This window comes from Heloderma suspectum, chromosome 1 (assembly GCF_057233095.1).
Source record: "Heloderma suspectum isolate Gila_16-S chromosome 1, 16-S_ref, whole genome shotgun sequence".
In the NCBI taxonomy this organism is placed as follows: Eukaryota; Metazoa; Chordata; class Lepidosauria; order Squamata; family Helodermatidae; genus Heloderma; species Heloderma suspectum.
This window is the reverse complement of record NC_139458.1, coordinates 388,889,629-388,901,693: the sequence shown is the minus strand read 5'-3', so window position 1 is coordinate 388,901,693 and position 12,065 is coordinate 388,889,629. Positions and strand designations below refer to the sequence as shown.

Genomic DNA, 12,065 nt, shown 5'->3' with positions numbered 1-12,065 from the left:
ACGAGTAACTCAGTCTTCACAGCCAATCCTTGGCTACCTTGCAAATGGTTGCCAGTTGCCAGGGAAGCTAACAAAAACAGCAGTACCAGAGGCCTACTACAATAGGCATCAGAGCCAGCTGTCGATACTGAAATAAGTTAAATTCAAATCATGAGTCACCTTTAAAAGTGCACAATTGCCTTCACTACCTGTCTTTAATATCTTTGGCCATCCCTCATCTACTCATCCTGGGTGGTATCATGCCCCTTATATTACTAGCCTTCTCTTTGGCTACAACACAGAACAAATGTGGTGGCTGCTGTGGTGAAGTCACCAGAAGGTAACTTTTAAATGGTTGTTGACTGGGTATTTGAATGCTGTGACACATCTCAGATTCCCATGGGCGGGTTGGATCCAGATTTAGCTGTGTGTAACTGGGCTGGCAAAAGCAGACTTCCCTGCCCCTTCCTCCCCATGAGAGCCCCTCCTGCCCCTGAATATGCTACACAGAGGGTTGGGGGACCCTGCTGAATGGGGTGAGCTTTGGTCCAGGAAGGAGAGGAGATATTCCCCAAATCAGGAGGAGGCACCTTCTGTGAGCAGATGCCTTCAGTCCACAAGAGGCTAATCCTGGATCCAGCCCTGGATGTGCCCCATCCTGGGGAATGTGAAATGTTGTTTGAATCAGGATGTGGCAAGTCCTGTTCTCAACCCATGGCTGAGAGGTACTGAAGGTACAGATGATCCCTCAGGGAAAGATAAAATCCACTTGTGGTGACTCTATTGTATCAGTTGCTATTTCATAATTGTCATGTGAATCCAGTCCATATATGTGAAAACCCCAGATGGGTGATTACAAAACTTCATTTAACTGCATGTATAATATGTAAAACAGAAAAACAGAATGCCTCTTATATGAGTATATTTGCAAATGTGCTTTTTCTATTTCCTACCCTTTCTCAAAGGAGATAAAAGTAAAATAGTATGTTTGGGAATGGTGGGATTGGTTAATTGGTTGGTCTGGACAGGAGTAAGAATGGGTAACAAGAAGGGAATCTGTACTGCACATGATAATAACCAGACAGCTGCCAACACCTCAAACCAGTCATGTAAAACCACTTTCCTCCATCCTGGGTGGATCGGCATTTACCCAAAAGGATAAAAGAAAAGGCTGTCTGATGATTGATACTCATTGTGTGTCAGCTTAACTTTTACATACACTGGCGTTTTTAGTCTTTCAGTCAAAGGACAGTGTGGACGTTTATTTAGTACAATTTCTCCAAAACTGTAATCTTTGTGCTCAATGGATCTGCCTGGGACTGTGTTGAAACATTCATTTACTACATTAATACCACAAAAAATCTTATAAAACTGAAATCTTGGAAGTTAAAAGCCTAAAGAGGCATTAAACTGTACACCAGTATGGTATTTACTGGATATTTTGCCAGGTGAATGCCCTTTTGTCAGATGCTCTTTATTTTGTAGTGTTGATTATTGTTATTATTCTTTTACCTGCCATAATGACAAATGCCAGAAGGGTGGCCATGTTCATTTTTTGCAGAAAGAACAATGAAGAGTTTTGTGGCACCTTAAAGACTAACAGATATATAGTGGCATAACATTTGGAAGTTAGAGTCCATTTCATGAGATGCACTCCCACTGTTGATGAATAGGCATAGCATGATGAAAGTGTAGATAAACACATTTGCTGGTTGGATCCATGTTCTGCCTTCTGTGAGGGGCCATCTACATGGCACCGCTTTCAATCTTCACTCCATCGTAACTGCGCAGCATTGCAGCTGTGAATTAGCTTCTGCTGCAGCAGCGGTACACACACAATTTACTGCAGACTTCTCCAAAGGGAAAGTGTGCTGTGCCCTGACACATAGCCATTGAAGAGAAGTAAACTGCGGCAGCCATGCTGCTCTTTTTAAAAAAATCATTATATTTAAATGTGCAGCTATACAGGCACATGAGGGTGGGGGTGCGACACTTCAGATTTTAGTGGCTGTTTTGTATTTTAGGGGTTCTTTTGTATTTGTCTGTTCCTCGTTATGTAAAATGTGGGTTGTCTGCTCCTTCATTACCATGCCAACTGTTTGGCAGTTCTCCTGCCCAAGACTCTCGCGATAGTTCGCACACACCAAGATGTGTGCCCATGAGAGGTACGTGCCTACCCATCATTCCAAAATAGTGGCTGGAGCGAAGTTGGTCCTGGACCTTCTGCTCCCCCAACACCCTCCCCCCCCCCGCCCTTGGCCACTGACTCCAAAGCAGCCCTTGTGAAGATACATAGCTGCGAAGGTGTGGTTGAAGAAATGAGCACACTTATCCGTGCCTCTGTAACTGCGCAGCTGCAAAGGAATGGGGAGGAGTGAAGGGGTGTCACAGAGTGACACAAGCACTAGGCATGCCTACCACACACCCACCACAAAATGCAAAGTCGGTTCGGGGAAGGGACAGACAGCTCGCAACCATGGGAAACCTGCAGGAAACCAAAAACATTGCAGCAAAACACCTGTTTGGAAATCTGCATTTTCCAGGTGAAAACCACGGTTTGGCTGCAAAGTGGCAACTACGTCATATGTCCCAAAGGACCTTGAATTGAAGCAGCCCTGGAGTAAATGGCTTGTGTAGATGGGGCCCTAGAGGAAAGGTTCTGCTCACAGAAGGCCCCTCCTGATTTTTGGGGATCCCCCCTCCCCCACACACCACAGCTCACCCCATTCAGCAGGGTCTCCTGACTCTGTGTAACATTTTCAGGGGGATAGGGGGACTGCTGTAGGAAGGAGAGGGAGGGGAAGACCACTTCTGCCAGCACAGTTGATGCAGCTTAAATCTGGATCCAACCCATAGTCAGCTAGCCACTCCAACTTATACTGAGTCCAAGGTCTGCAGACTGAAATTTATTCATTCATTTATTTTATATCCTACCTTTCCATTAAAATAGTGCTCTAGGTGGCTAACAATAAAAGATAGAAAATATAAAATTATAATTTGTTAATTCCAACTCAGCAGCTTCATGCTGGAATCAACCTTTGGACATTTGGTTGGAGCATGGGATCTTTAAAGTCTGCTATAGAATGTCCTGAGAGATGAGCCCTCTTCAAGCTTTCAAAATGAGCACCTGAAGGTGGGGGTGTGGGGTTGCATGTCCTAGAGATACCCCCAGTGTTTCTGCTCCTGTAGGAGGGAGCTTCAGACCTTCGTGCATTCAGTGTTCCTGATTATGGGGAGGCTTCTAAGTGTGTTGAGCTAAACACACTTAGATGCTCCCTCCAGATCTTTGCAAGGAACACAAGAATGCCTGAACCATCCCCCCACCGCGAGAGAGGAATGTTGGGGGCAGTGCATAGCCATGCACCTCCCAAAAGGCCCTCCTTCCAAAGGCCTGAAGGGGCCTGCAGAAATGCTTCCCTAGTGTTTGGGGGGTGTTCCCATTATTAATTTATGATTTGTGTCCATTTATTCTCTTGCATAGTTCAATAGTCTCCACAGAAGAGAATAAATGGAGTGGGTCTATCAAGAGTGGATCACACCCATGCTGATAGGATATTGTATTCACTGAATTCAATTCTGTCTTCACTGATGCTCTACACAGAATTATGATAGACCTATTACTATCTCTTATATTAGTTGGCTTTTTGGCTTCACAATGCTAAAAGGTGGCTTTTGCTTTGTCTTCGAGCTGTACTTAGGGTATATATACCTTCCAATCCACATCTGATGAAGTGTATCCTGGCCCACAAAGCCTAAGCTACAATATGTCAATTAGGGCCTAAACTAGGGTGGCCATTTATGAATTGCCAACAAAGAGGACACGCATCACCAAAAAATAGGATATCAATTTGCATATGCTAGTTTATATGTATAGATGCAAATTTAGAAATATCAGAATTTAAATAGAAATACAGTACATCTCACCATAGTGTGGAAGACTGTGACCAGATGACCTGTGTGCCTTGCTCAGTCTGCTGTTGATGGGCAACTTCAAGGCCCAGCTCTTCCTTTGGATGGGCCTTTATCTTTCAATTGGATGTGGGCTGCACAGCCCTTCAGATAGAAGACATCTTCAAAATAGAGGACCATCCTCTGGCAGCCCTTCAAATGGAGGACTGTCCTCTGTAAAAGAGGACACATGGCCACCCAATGACGTTACTTTAAACCTGTATCTAGCAGCTATTGATTTTATATTTCATTTTTACTCTTGATTAGGCACAGTGGGCCTGATCTGAATCAGGATCCTAGCATGGGCATTGAGGGGCTTTTAAGATCTGGATAAGGCCGCTACACCTACTCTAGAGTAAAAATAGGGGGGAAACCAGTATAACTGCTAGATACAGATTATTTATGTATTTCATTTCTGTACTGCCCAACAGCCGAAACTCTCTGAGCTGTTCACAAAAACCTGTATGTTCTGGCTGTTCTTGGCTCTGAGTCTTTCATGTGCCACGAGACTCTTCGTTGTTGTTTTGTGTGTATTTCTTTTTAACTTAGCAATGCAACAATATTCTCTAAGATATTTTTCTGTTCTCTGTAGGTGGTGATGCAGCAGAACACAATGACCCAGAGATGGATGGAGAGGATGGTGTGTCTTTTATTAATAGCCAATATGGTTCATTGTTTACCCCAGCATTAAAAGGTATTACCATCAACCAGAGACAGTGATTTTTATGATGTGTTTGAAAAGATATTAATAACTTTATACTGGATGTATAAAGTATTATACTGGATGAGGGGATGTACTGGATTGAATATAGGCAGCATGTCTTCTGGGATAGCCTGAAAGGTCTCGAGTGGCTAAATTAGGCAGGATGAAGGCTGCTAAGGACCTTGTACATTCTTCTGATGAAACAAAGTCAGATTTTGCTTCTTGTCTACTGTAGTTTTCCTGGCAGCAGTGAGTACAGAAGGGTGTATATAAGCTTTCCCCCCACCCTTTACAAACACCGCCCCCCCCCCGCAGCTAATCCTGCAATGAGGACTTCTGGATGGGGGGAAGGATTTAGGGATGTACGAAAGTCACTTACCTGTAATGAAATTTGATTCGCAGTGGGGGGGAGGCACTCTGTCCCTCCCCCCGAAATTCTGGCCGGGGGGGAGGCACTCCATCCCTCCCCCTGAAATCCTGGCCAGGGGGTGAGGCGCTCCGTCCCTCCCCCCCGAAATTCTGGCCAGGGGGGAGGCACTCCATCCCTCCCCCTAAAATCCTGGCCAGGGGGGGAGGTGCTCCGTCCCTCCACCCCCGAATCCTGGCCGGCCGGGGCGCAAATGGCGGCGGCCGTAGCCGCCGCTGTTTGCGTCCCTGCAGTCAGCCGTGATAGGCTACGTAAATGTTTACATAGCCTAACACAGCTGAGTAAAAAAAAAAACGCGCGGACGCAAATGGTGGAGCCCATGGGCGGCGCCATTTGCGTTCCTTATTTTGGCATGTCTAGTCTACATAAACATTTACGTAGACTACGGCGAAAAGAAGGGGAACGCAAATAGCGTAGATGCTACGCTATTTGTGTTCCCCTTATTTTCACCGTAGCCTACGTAAATGTTTACGTGGACTAGACGTGCCAAAATAAGGAAGGCAAATGGCGGAGCCCATGGGCGGTGCCATTTGCGTTCCTTATTTTGGCATGTCTAGTCTACATAAACATTTACGTAGACTACGGCGAAAAGAAGGGGAACGCAAATAGCGTAGATGCTACGCTATTTGCGTTCCCCTTATTTTCACCGTAGCCTACGTAAATGTTTACGTGGACTAGACGTGCCAAAATAAGGAAGGCAAATGGCGGTGCCCATGGGCGCCGCCATTTGCGTACGCGCGGTTTTTTTTTTTACTCAGCCGTGATAGGCTACGTAAAGATTTACATAGCCTATCATGGTATTTTTTAAAAATCTAGCCGTGATAGGCTATGTAAATCTTTACGTAGCCTATCACGTTTTGTTGTTGTTGTTTTTACTGGAAATGGCGGCGGCCGGTCAGAAGACCGGCCGCCGAACCGCTGCCAGAACTTCCGCCGCCAGGAGGATTCGCCCAAGGTAAGTCCCGTCCCGGGGGGTGGCGGGGGGGCAGACTGTTTCGCCACCAATTTTGGGGGGCCGAATGTGCTGACATTCGGCCTCCCCGAGATTTGTGGCGAAATTCTCTGACATCCCTAGAAGGATTCAAAGCCAGGAGCAGGGGCGTTGTTATAGAGGGCCACCTGGGCATGGTGGCCCATCTTTTGAGCTGTGCCCCAGATCTTTTGAGCTGTCCTAATTGCCTTTTTTTTTTTTTTTACATTTTCCCATTGACTTGCATTGGAAAACAAAAACAGCCATAACTTTTTTAGTTTGTGTGGTACATACATGACATTTGGAGGCTTGGTAGCCCCCATGGAACTGATTGAATCTACCAAATGTCAGGCAGTTGGGTCCAGTAGCTTTTGTGCTAGTCACAGGTAAAATTTGCTATTTTCAAGAAAATCTGTCAAAGCAAGGAGCTACATGCCCACGGGAAACCCACAAGCAAGACATGAGTGCAAAAGCACCTTCCCACCCATGTTCCCCTGCTGCTAACATTGGTGAAATGTAAATAAATTCTAGTAATTCTAAATTAGAATGCATGTATATCCTTCAGAAACTTTGCAGGTTTCTTGCCTGGGGGACACTTCTAATGACCTCTGCATTTTCATACAAATTTACCCAAAAACTATTGGGGAAGGGGTGAATGGAAGGGAAAGCAAATCACTCCCTCCCCCAAACTGGAGAACTCCCCTTCCACATGAACTGCTGCACCTATCCTTCTGAAACTTTACTAGTTTCTTACTTAGGGACAACTGTAGGCTGTCTTTAACTTCCAGAACAATGGTCCACAAGGAACATAGGGAGATCAGTATGTCCTCTTTTGGAGACTTCAAAATGTCAAGGCCACCCTTGCATAAAAACCCTTGTGGCTAGCATTCTGAAATTTGGCAGTCATGATCTCCTCTGATGGGGCAATGAATCCTGAAATGTTTATCCAATTTTTCCAAGGAATTACAACACTATTGGCAGTTCCCTTTAAAAGAAAATCAAAATATAAACGCTGCACCTATTTTTCTGACATTGGGCAGGTGTAATCCCCTTCTAGGGGGCTACTATGCCTGAACTTATCCAGTTCTGACCAAGAGAAAAAAGTTACAGGTTCTTTTTCTAATTTCCCATGGTAGTCAACAGGAAGCATAAAGACTCGTTTTTTTCCAAACCTTGACTCAGGTTTGGTGCTGAGCTGAAATGGTCCAACCACAAATTGCCCCGAGCAGAAGCGGGATATTTTCCAAAATGCTGAATCGGGGTCTGAGTTGAAGTGGAGTGGGGGGCCAGTGCACACTTCTTACGTATGTATGCAATCTATACACACACAAAAGCACACTGCAGGCACGCACCACACACACACGCACACACAAATATTAGACATGCGCTTAGATGTGTGTGTGTGTGGAAAATTTATATATAAATTTGCATATATATATGCAAATCTATGTTATGGGCCTGTGCCCCGGATCTTTTAAGACTCTAGCAATGACCCTGGCCAGGAGACTCTGATATTAAAAGTCATATTAGGGAACCACTTGCCTTCACCATACACATGAGAACCAGTGCGGTGTAGTGGTTAGAGCGTTGAACTGGGATTGGGGAGACCCAGGTTTGAGTCCCCACTCAGCCTTGAAGCTCACTGGGTAGCTCTGGGCCAGTCACTGACTCTCAGCCTAACCTACCTCACAGGGTTGTTGTGAGGACTAAATGGAAAGGAGGAGGACCATGTAAGCCACACTGGGTTCCTTGGAAGAGGAAAAAGGGTGGGATATAAATGTAACAAATAAATAAACACGCGCACACACACACACACACACACACACACCAAATTGCCTCATTATAGCTACACATCTAGGGTGGGAATAAATAACCCAGGCCAAATATTGTTTGAATTAAAAGTAACAACTTAGATCATTTCAGTCATCTGTCCCCTAATGTTGGCAGGATGCGGTCATCAAACAGAGGTGGACAGAATCTGGGGCAACATCAGACATGATGTCTTTTGCGGGGGGGTGCTTTTGCATTTCCTATTCCACCTGCATATTTATAACATTGAAGGTAGAACTTGTAGATAAGAGGGTTCCTGGTGCAACGACAGCTTGCGCATCCCACCATGAGGGCATACGTGCAAGTTCTTATTTCAACATATAGCATGTGCAGACAACAGAAAACACCTGGCAGGCACGCTTGCTCCTCTCCCTGCCACCCACATCCCCACCCAAGGCCTAATAGCCAAAGCCACCCAGGTCTTTCCGCATTGGAAACGTCATTTGCTGCTTATTAACGTTCTAAAGGCATTTCTGAGCACTGTCTCGTGGGAGCTTTTGCCTTCTAGCTCCTATAGGAATAAGTAACATTTCTTTCTTCTCCTCCCTAGTGACAGAGGGACACGGTGAAGTCAACATTAAGCTGTATGTGAACTGTAGCCACTGTGATCATGACATTTGCCACAGGGATATGAAGACACAGGAGGTTGTTTGCACTTGTGTCTATGGATACGTCTTGGCCGAGGATGGCGTCTCTTGCATGGGTATGAAGTCTGACAGGAAAGCTCACCTTTGGGTCAGATGTGGCTGTCAGTGGCCCCTTCACACTTAAATCCCATGAGTAAAAGGGAGTGGGCTGCACCACTGGCCCTGCCACCAATGTCACACTGTCCTCCAGGTCAGGTGGTGGCTCCGATGTCAGTGGGGTGGTGAATCCACTCCGAGTTTCAGTCAGAACTCTAAACGAGCTATCCAAAGTGTGGAGCATTTTGGATAGCTCCTCTAGAGTTCTGACTGGTTCTGACTGAAACCCGGAGCGGATTCACCGCCCCACTGACATCGGAGCCACCACCTGCTCCAGGCTCTTCCCCTGACATCGGAGCCACCACCATCAGCCTCCACTGCTCCAAGCTATTCCCCTGACCTCTGCGTTTTGAATGAAGATCCGAAGGGGGAGCTGGCTGTTCTCATGGGGATCCCTACACCTCAAGTTTCTTGCACATTCATGGTTGCTCACTCACTGAATTGTGTGGGTCCATTACATGACGTTGTCGTTGTCCAGTCATTATTCCACTATTTCCTCCCGCCTGTCCCATGTTTTCCTCAGACGGAAAAAATTGGGTATTTTTCCAGAGATGCGCAAATGGAGTGCCATGTCCACCCCGTGTATTTCTCCCCTGGTGTGAATGAAGCACTGAGTGTGGTTGTTGGGGGTGTGGTCATGATGTCGAAGGTGGTGACGAAGGTCTGGTGGGCGTTCAGCCTTCCAGCTCCTGTGCTATTTTGGCCGTTGCCATTTTCAGCCTTCCTGTTCAAAACAGAGCGGCAGTGAAGGGGAGTGGCAGAGCGGGAGAGCAGCAGGGGCTGGCCAAAAGCATGGAAGAGGGAGGCGGGGCCAGGGAAGATCAGTGGGGGGGGTGTCAGCGTGTCAGTCCCCATCAACCAGTAATGTGCAAGGGGAGGAAAGAAGCAGGAACCCAGGAGCCAGTATTGCTGAACCTGGAGCACGTGTAATGCCTCTTCCCGGAAACATAATGCTATGGGAATGGCCATCTACAGAGAAGGAAGCGCGTCTAAAGGGAATCAGTTGTGATCCTGCATTTAAAACAGAAGCGGAAAGCCCCGTTTTAAATGCAGGATTTTAGGCTGGTGTAGAAATCCCCATGGAGGTTCCTCCCCGTGATCAGACATCCTGCACAATTATTAACTGCACTGAGCAGCCTCCATGAGCCTCACTTGTCTCAGTGCCTGAGGCCAGTGGCACAGACCCTCTTCTCTTTACCCACCTGGTTAATGTGTGAGGCTTTGCATTTTCACATGTATACTTGTTCAATAAGCCAGTGTAGTGTAGCGGTGAGAGTGACGGACTGGGAGCTGGGAGATCCGGGTTCTAGTCCCCACTTGGCCATGGAAGCTCACTGGGTGACTTTGGGCCAGTCACAGACTCTCAGCCCAACCTACCTCACAGGGTTGTTGCTGTGAGGATAAAACGGAGAGGAGAATAACGGACAAAGCCGCCTTGGGTTCCTTGCAAGAGGAAAAAAGGCAGGATAAATGCAATCAATCAATCAATCAATCCATGGTTCGACTACAAACCAGCAAGAAATTTCCAGCAAGGCTGGAGTGACCATTGTGCTAAACACACTATAGTACAGATCCCCAATCAAATCAAACTGAAGCTTCTGCTATGGTGAAATTCTTTGAGAATTTCTCTAAATGAGAGTTCACCTATTCTGTTACCTGCACTGGGTTCCTTTCAAATTCCCTGCAGATCAGAATATAATGTCCCATCACAACCTTAGCTACACATACGTGCTACTATCTCAGGTTACTTCTTATATCTGATGGAATCAGTGCCTTTTTATGAACTCTCATGCTCCAGTAAGACAATAAACTGCTAAGGTGCTACAGTAAGCTCCCTTTCGTGTGCCTCTGTATTTCATACCCTCCCCTCCTATTCATTCCATCTCTCGTCTTTCCGAGGGAGAACCTCGGCTGTGATCATCACTCCTAGATCTGTGACCTCCAATGGCCCATTGTCCCACTTTCCTCAATTAAGATCAAGCCATTGAAACAGATTGTTTTCTGTCAGGAAATTAACATGGGCACTCAGTGGATATGAAAGGAAAGTCATAAAAACGGAGAGAGAAAATGTTAAATTGGCAAGTTCGAAAAGCAGAGCAGCCGTCAGTTTCAGCTCTGAGTGAAAGTAGTTGTTAAAGCAGTGGAAGGGCTGTGGAATATTGTTTGCTTTTTTAAAAAAATATCCCTTCAAATCAGAAACAATTAATTTGTCCAGGGAAGGGCTAAAGTGCCTGGGCGGTGGGTGGGGGTGACTTAAAGGGGAATGAATCAATCGCTAAGCAAAATATGCTGAAGAAGAACAGCCCTGCACTCCAACTGGATGTCCATCTGTAGTGGGATGACTTGAGGATGTCTCTTTGAAAAAAGATGATAGTATTTTCTGCTCTGTCTGCTAGACTTCTCCAAAATTCACCACTGTATTCTTTTATCCCAAGGCAAGGAAGCAGCAGCCACAGCTTCAATTGCACACATTTATTTCAGAATTTATACCCTCCCCTTCAATCAAATAAATGATAAAACCCAACATTTCAGTGACAAATTAAAAATATTAAAACATTAGAATAAAAAAGAAACACACAAACTGAATAGAGTTAAAACCAGCTCAGCAAATCTTAAACTGGGAAAATTGAAAGGGCCTTTGTCGGGCACCAAAAAGATGTCAGAGTAGGTGCCGAGCAAACCTGCTTGGGAAAAGCATCCCAAAGACCAGGGGCCACAACTGAGAAGGCCCTCCTGCTGGTCACCACCTACCCTCAGAGAGCAAAGGCACCACCTGGAGACACGCCTCTGAAGATGATCTTACTATATGGGCAGCTCCATGTGGAGCAAGTAAACAGTCCTTCAGGTGTGTGCATGCCTTCTGCTTCACAACTGTCCAGCCTCTGTCCTTCAAATCACTGTGGGATTGAAGCTGGATCCACTGTGCTGTCAGAAGTGGAGGTCCCTGCCCCCTCCAGCCCATGGCAGCCTCTCGAGACCCCTTAAAATTTTACACAGAGAGTCAGGAGAACCTGCTGAATGGAATGAGCTGTGGGAGGGGCAGAGGGGGCATCTCCCCAAATCAGGTGGAGAAACCTATGAACGGAGCCTTTTCTCTCCTGGATCTAACTCTAACTCTAGGAGCGTACCACCACCCAGTTTTAGGCTACCAGTACTCTCCATTTGTGTGAGAGTAGGTAAGAATGTCCACGCCTTCTTTATTATGTGGTGTGAGAAAGACTGACCGTTCCCATGAAGTATCTAGCACACAAAGTAGTATGTCTCATCTTACCAAGTGTGTATTTCTTATTCATTATGTTTGACCTGGTAATTCATTGACATGACACCAATCCCAGCTCTACCACAAGTGTATTTGTTATGGTATGTGTATTTTCAAACACCTGCCATTGAGATATTACATGTTTCGGTGGACACTTACCATGTGACAATCTCAAAAATGTAAAGAGGCCCTAATAGTCCACACCC

At 46.0% G+C, this 12,065-nt stretch overlaps 1 protein-coding gene across 1 annotated transcript in view; it reads left to right on the top strand.

Annotated features, from left to right (window-relative positions):
• Positions 1-12,065, top strand: part of ALK (ALK receptor tyrosine kinase) — a 903,954-nt gene that overhangs the window by 851,216 nt on the left and 40,673 nt on the right. Inside the window, exons 17-18 of the mRNA XM_084820831.1 lie at positions 4,520-4,621; positions 8,408-8,560. Of these exons, the coding sequence (XP_084676957.1) occupies positions 4,520-4,621; positions 8,408-8,560 (255 nt within the window). The remainder of the gene's footprint in view (positions 1-4,519; positions 4,622-8,407; positions 8,561-12,065) is intronic.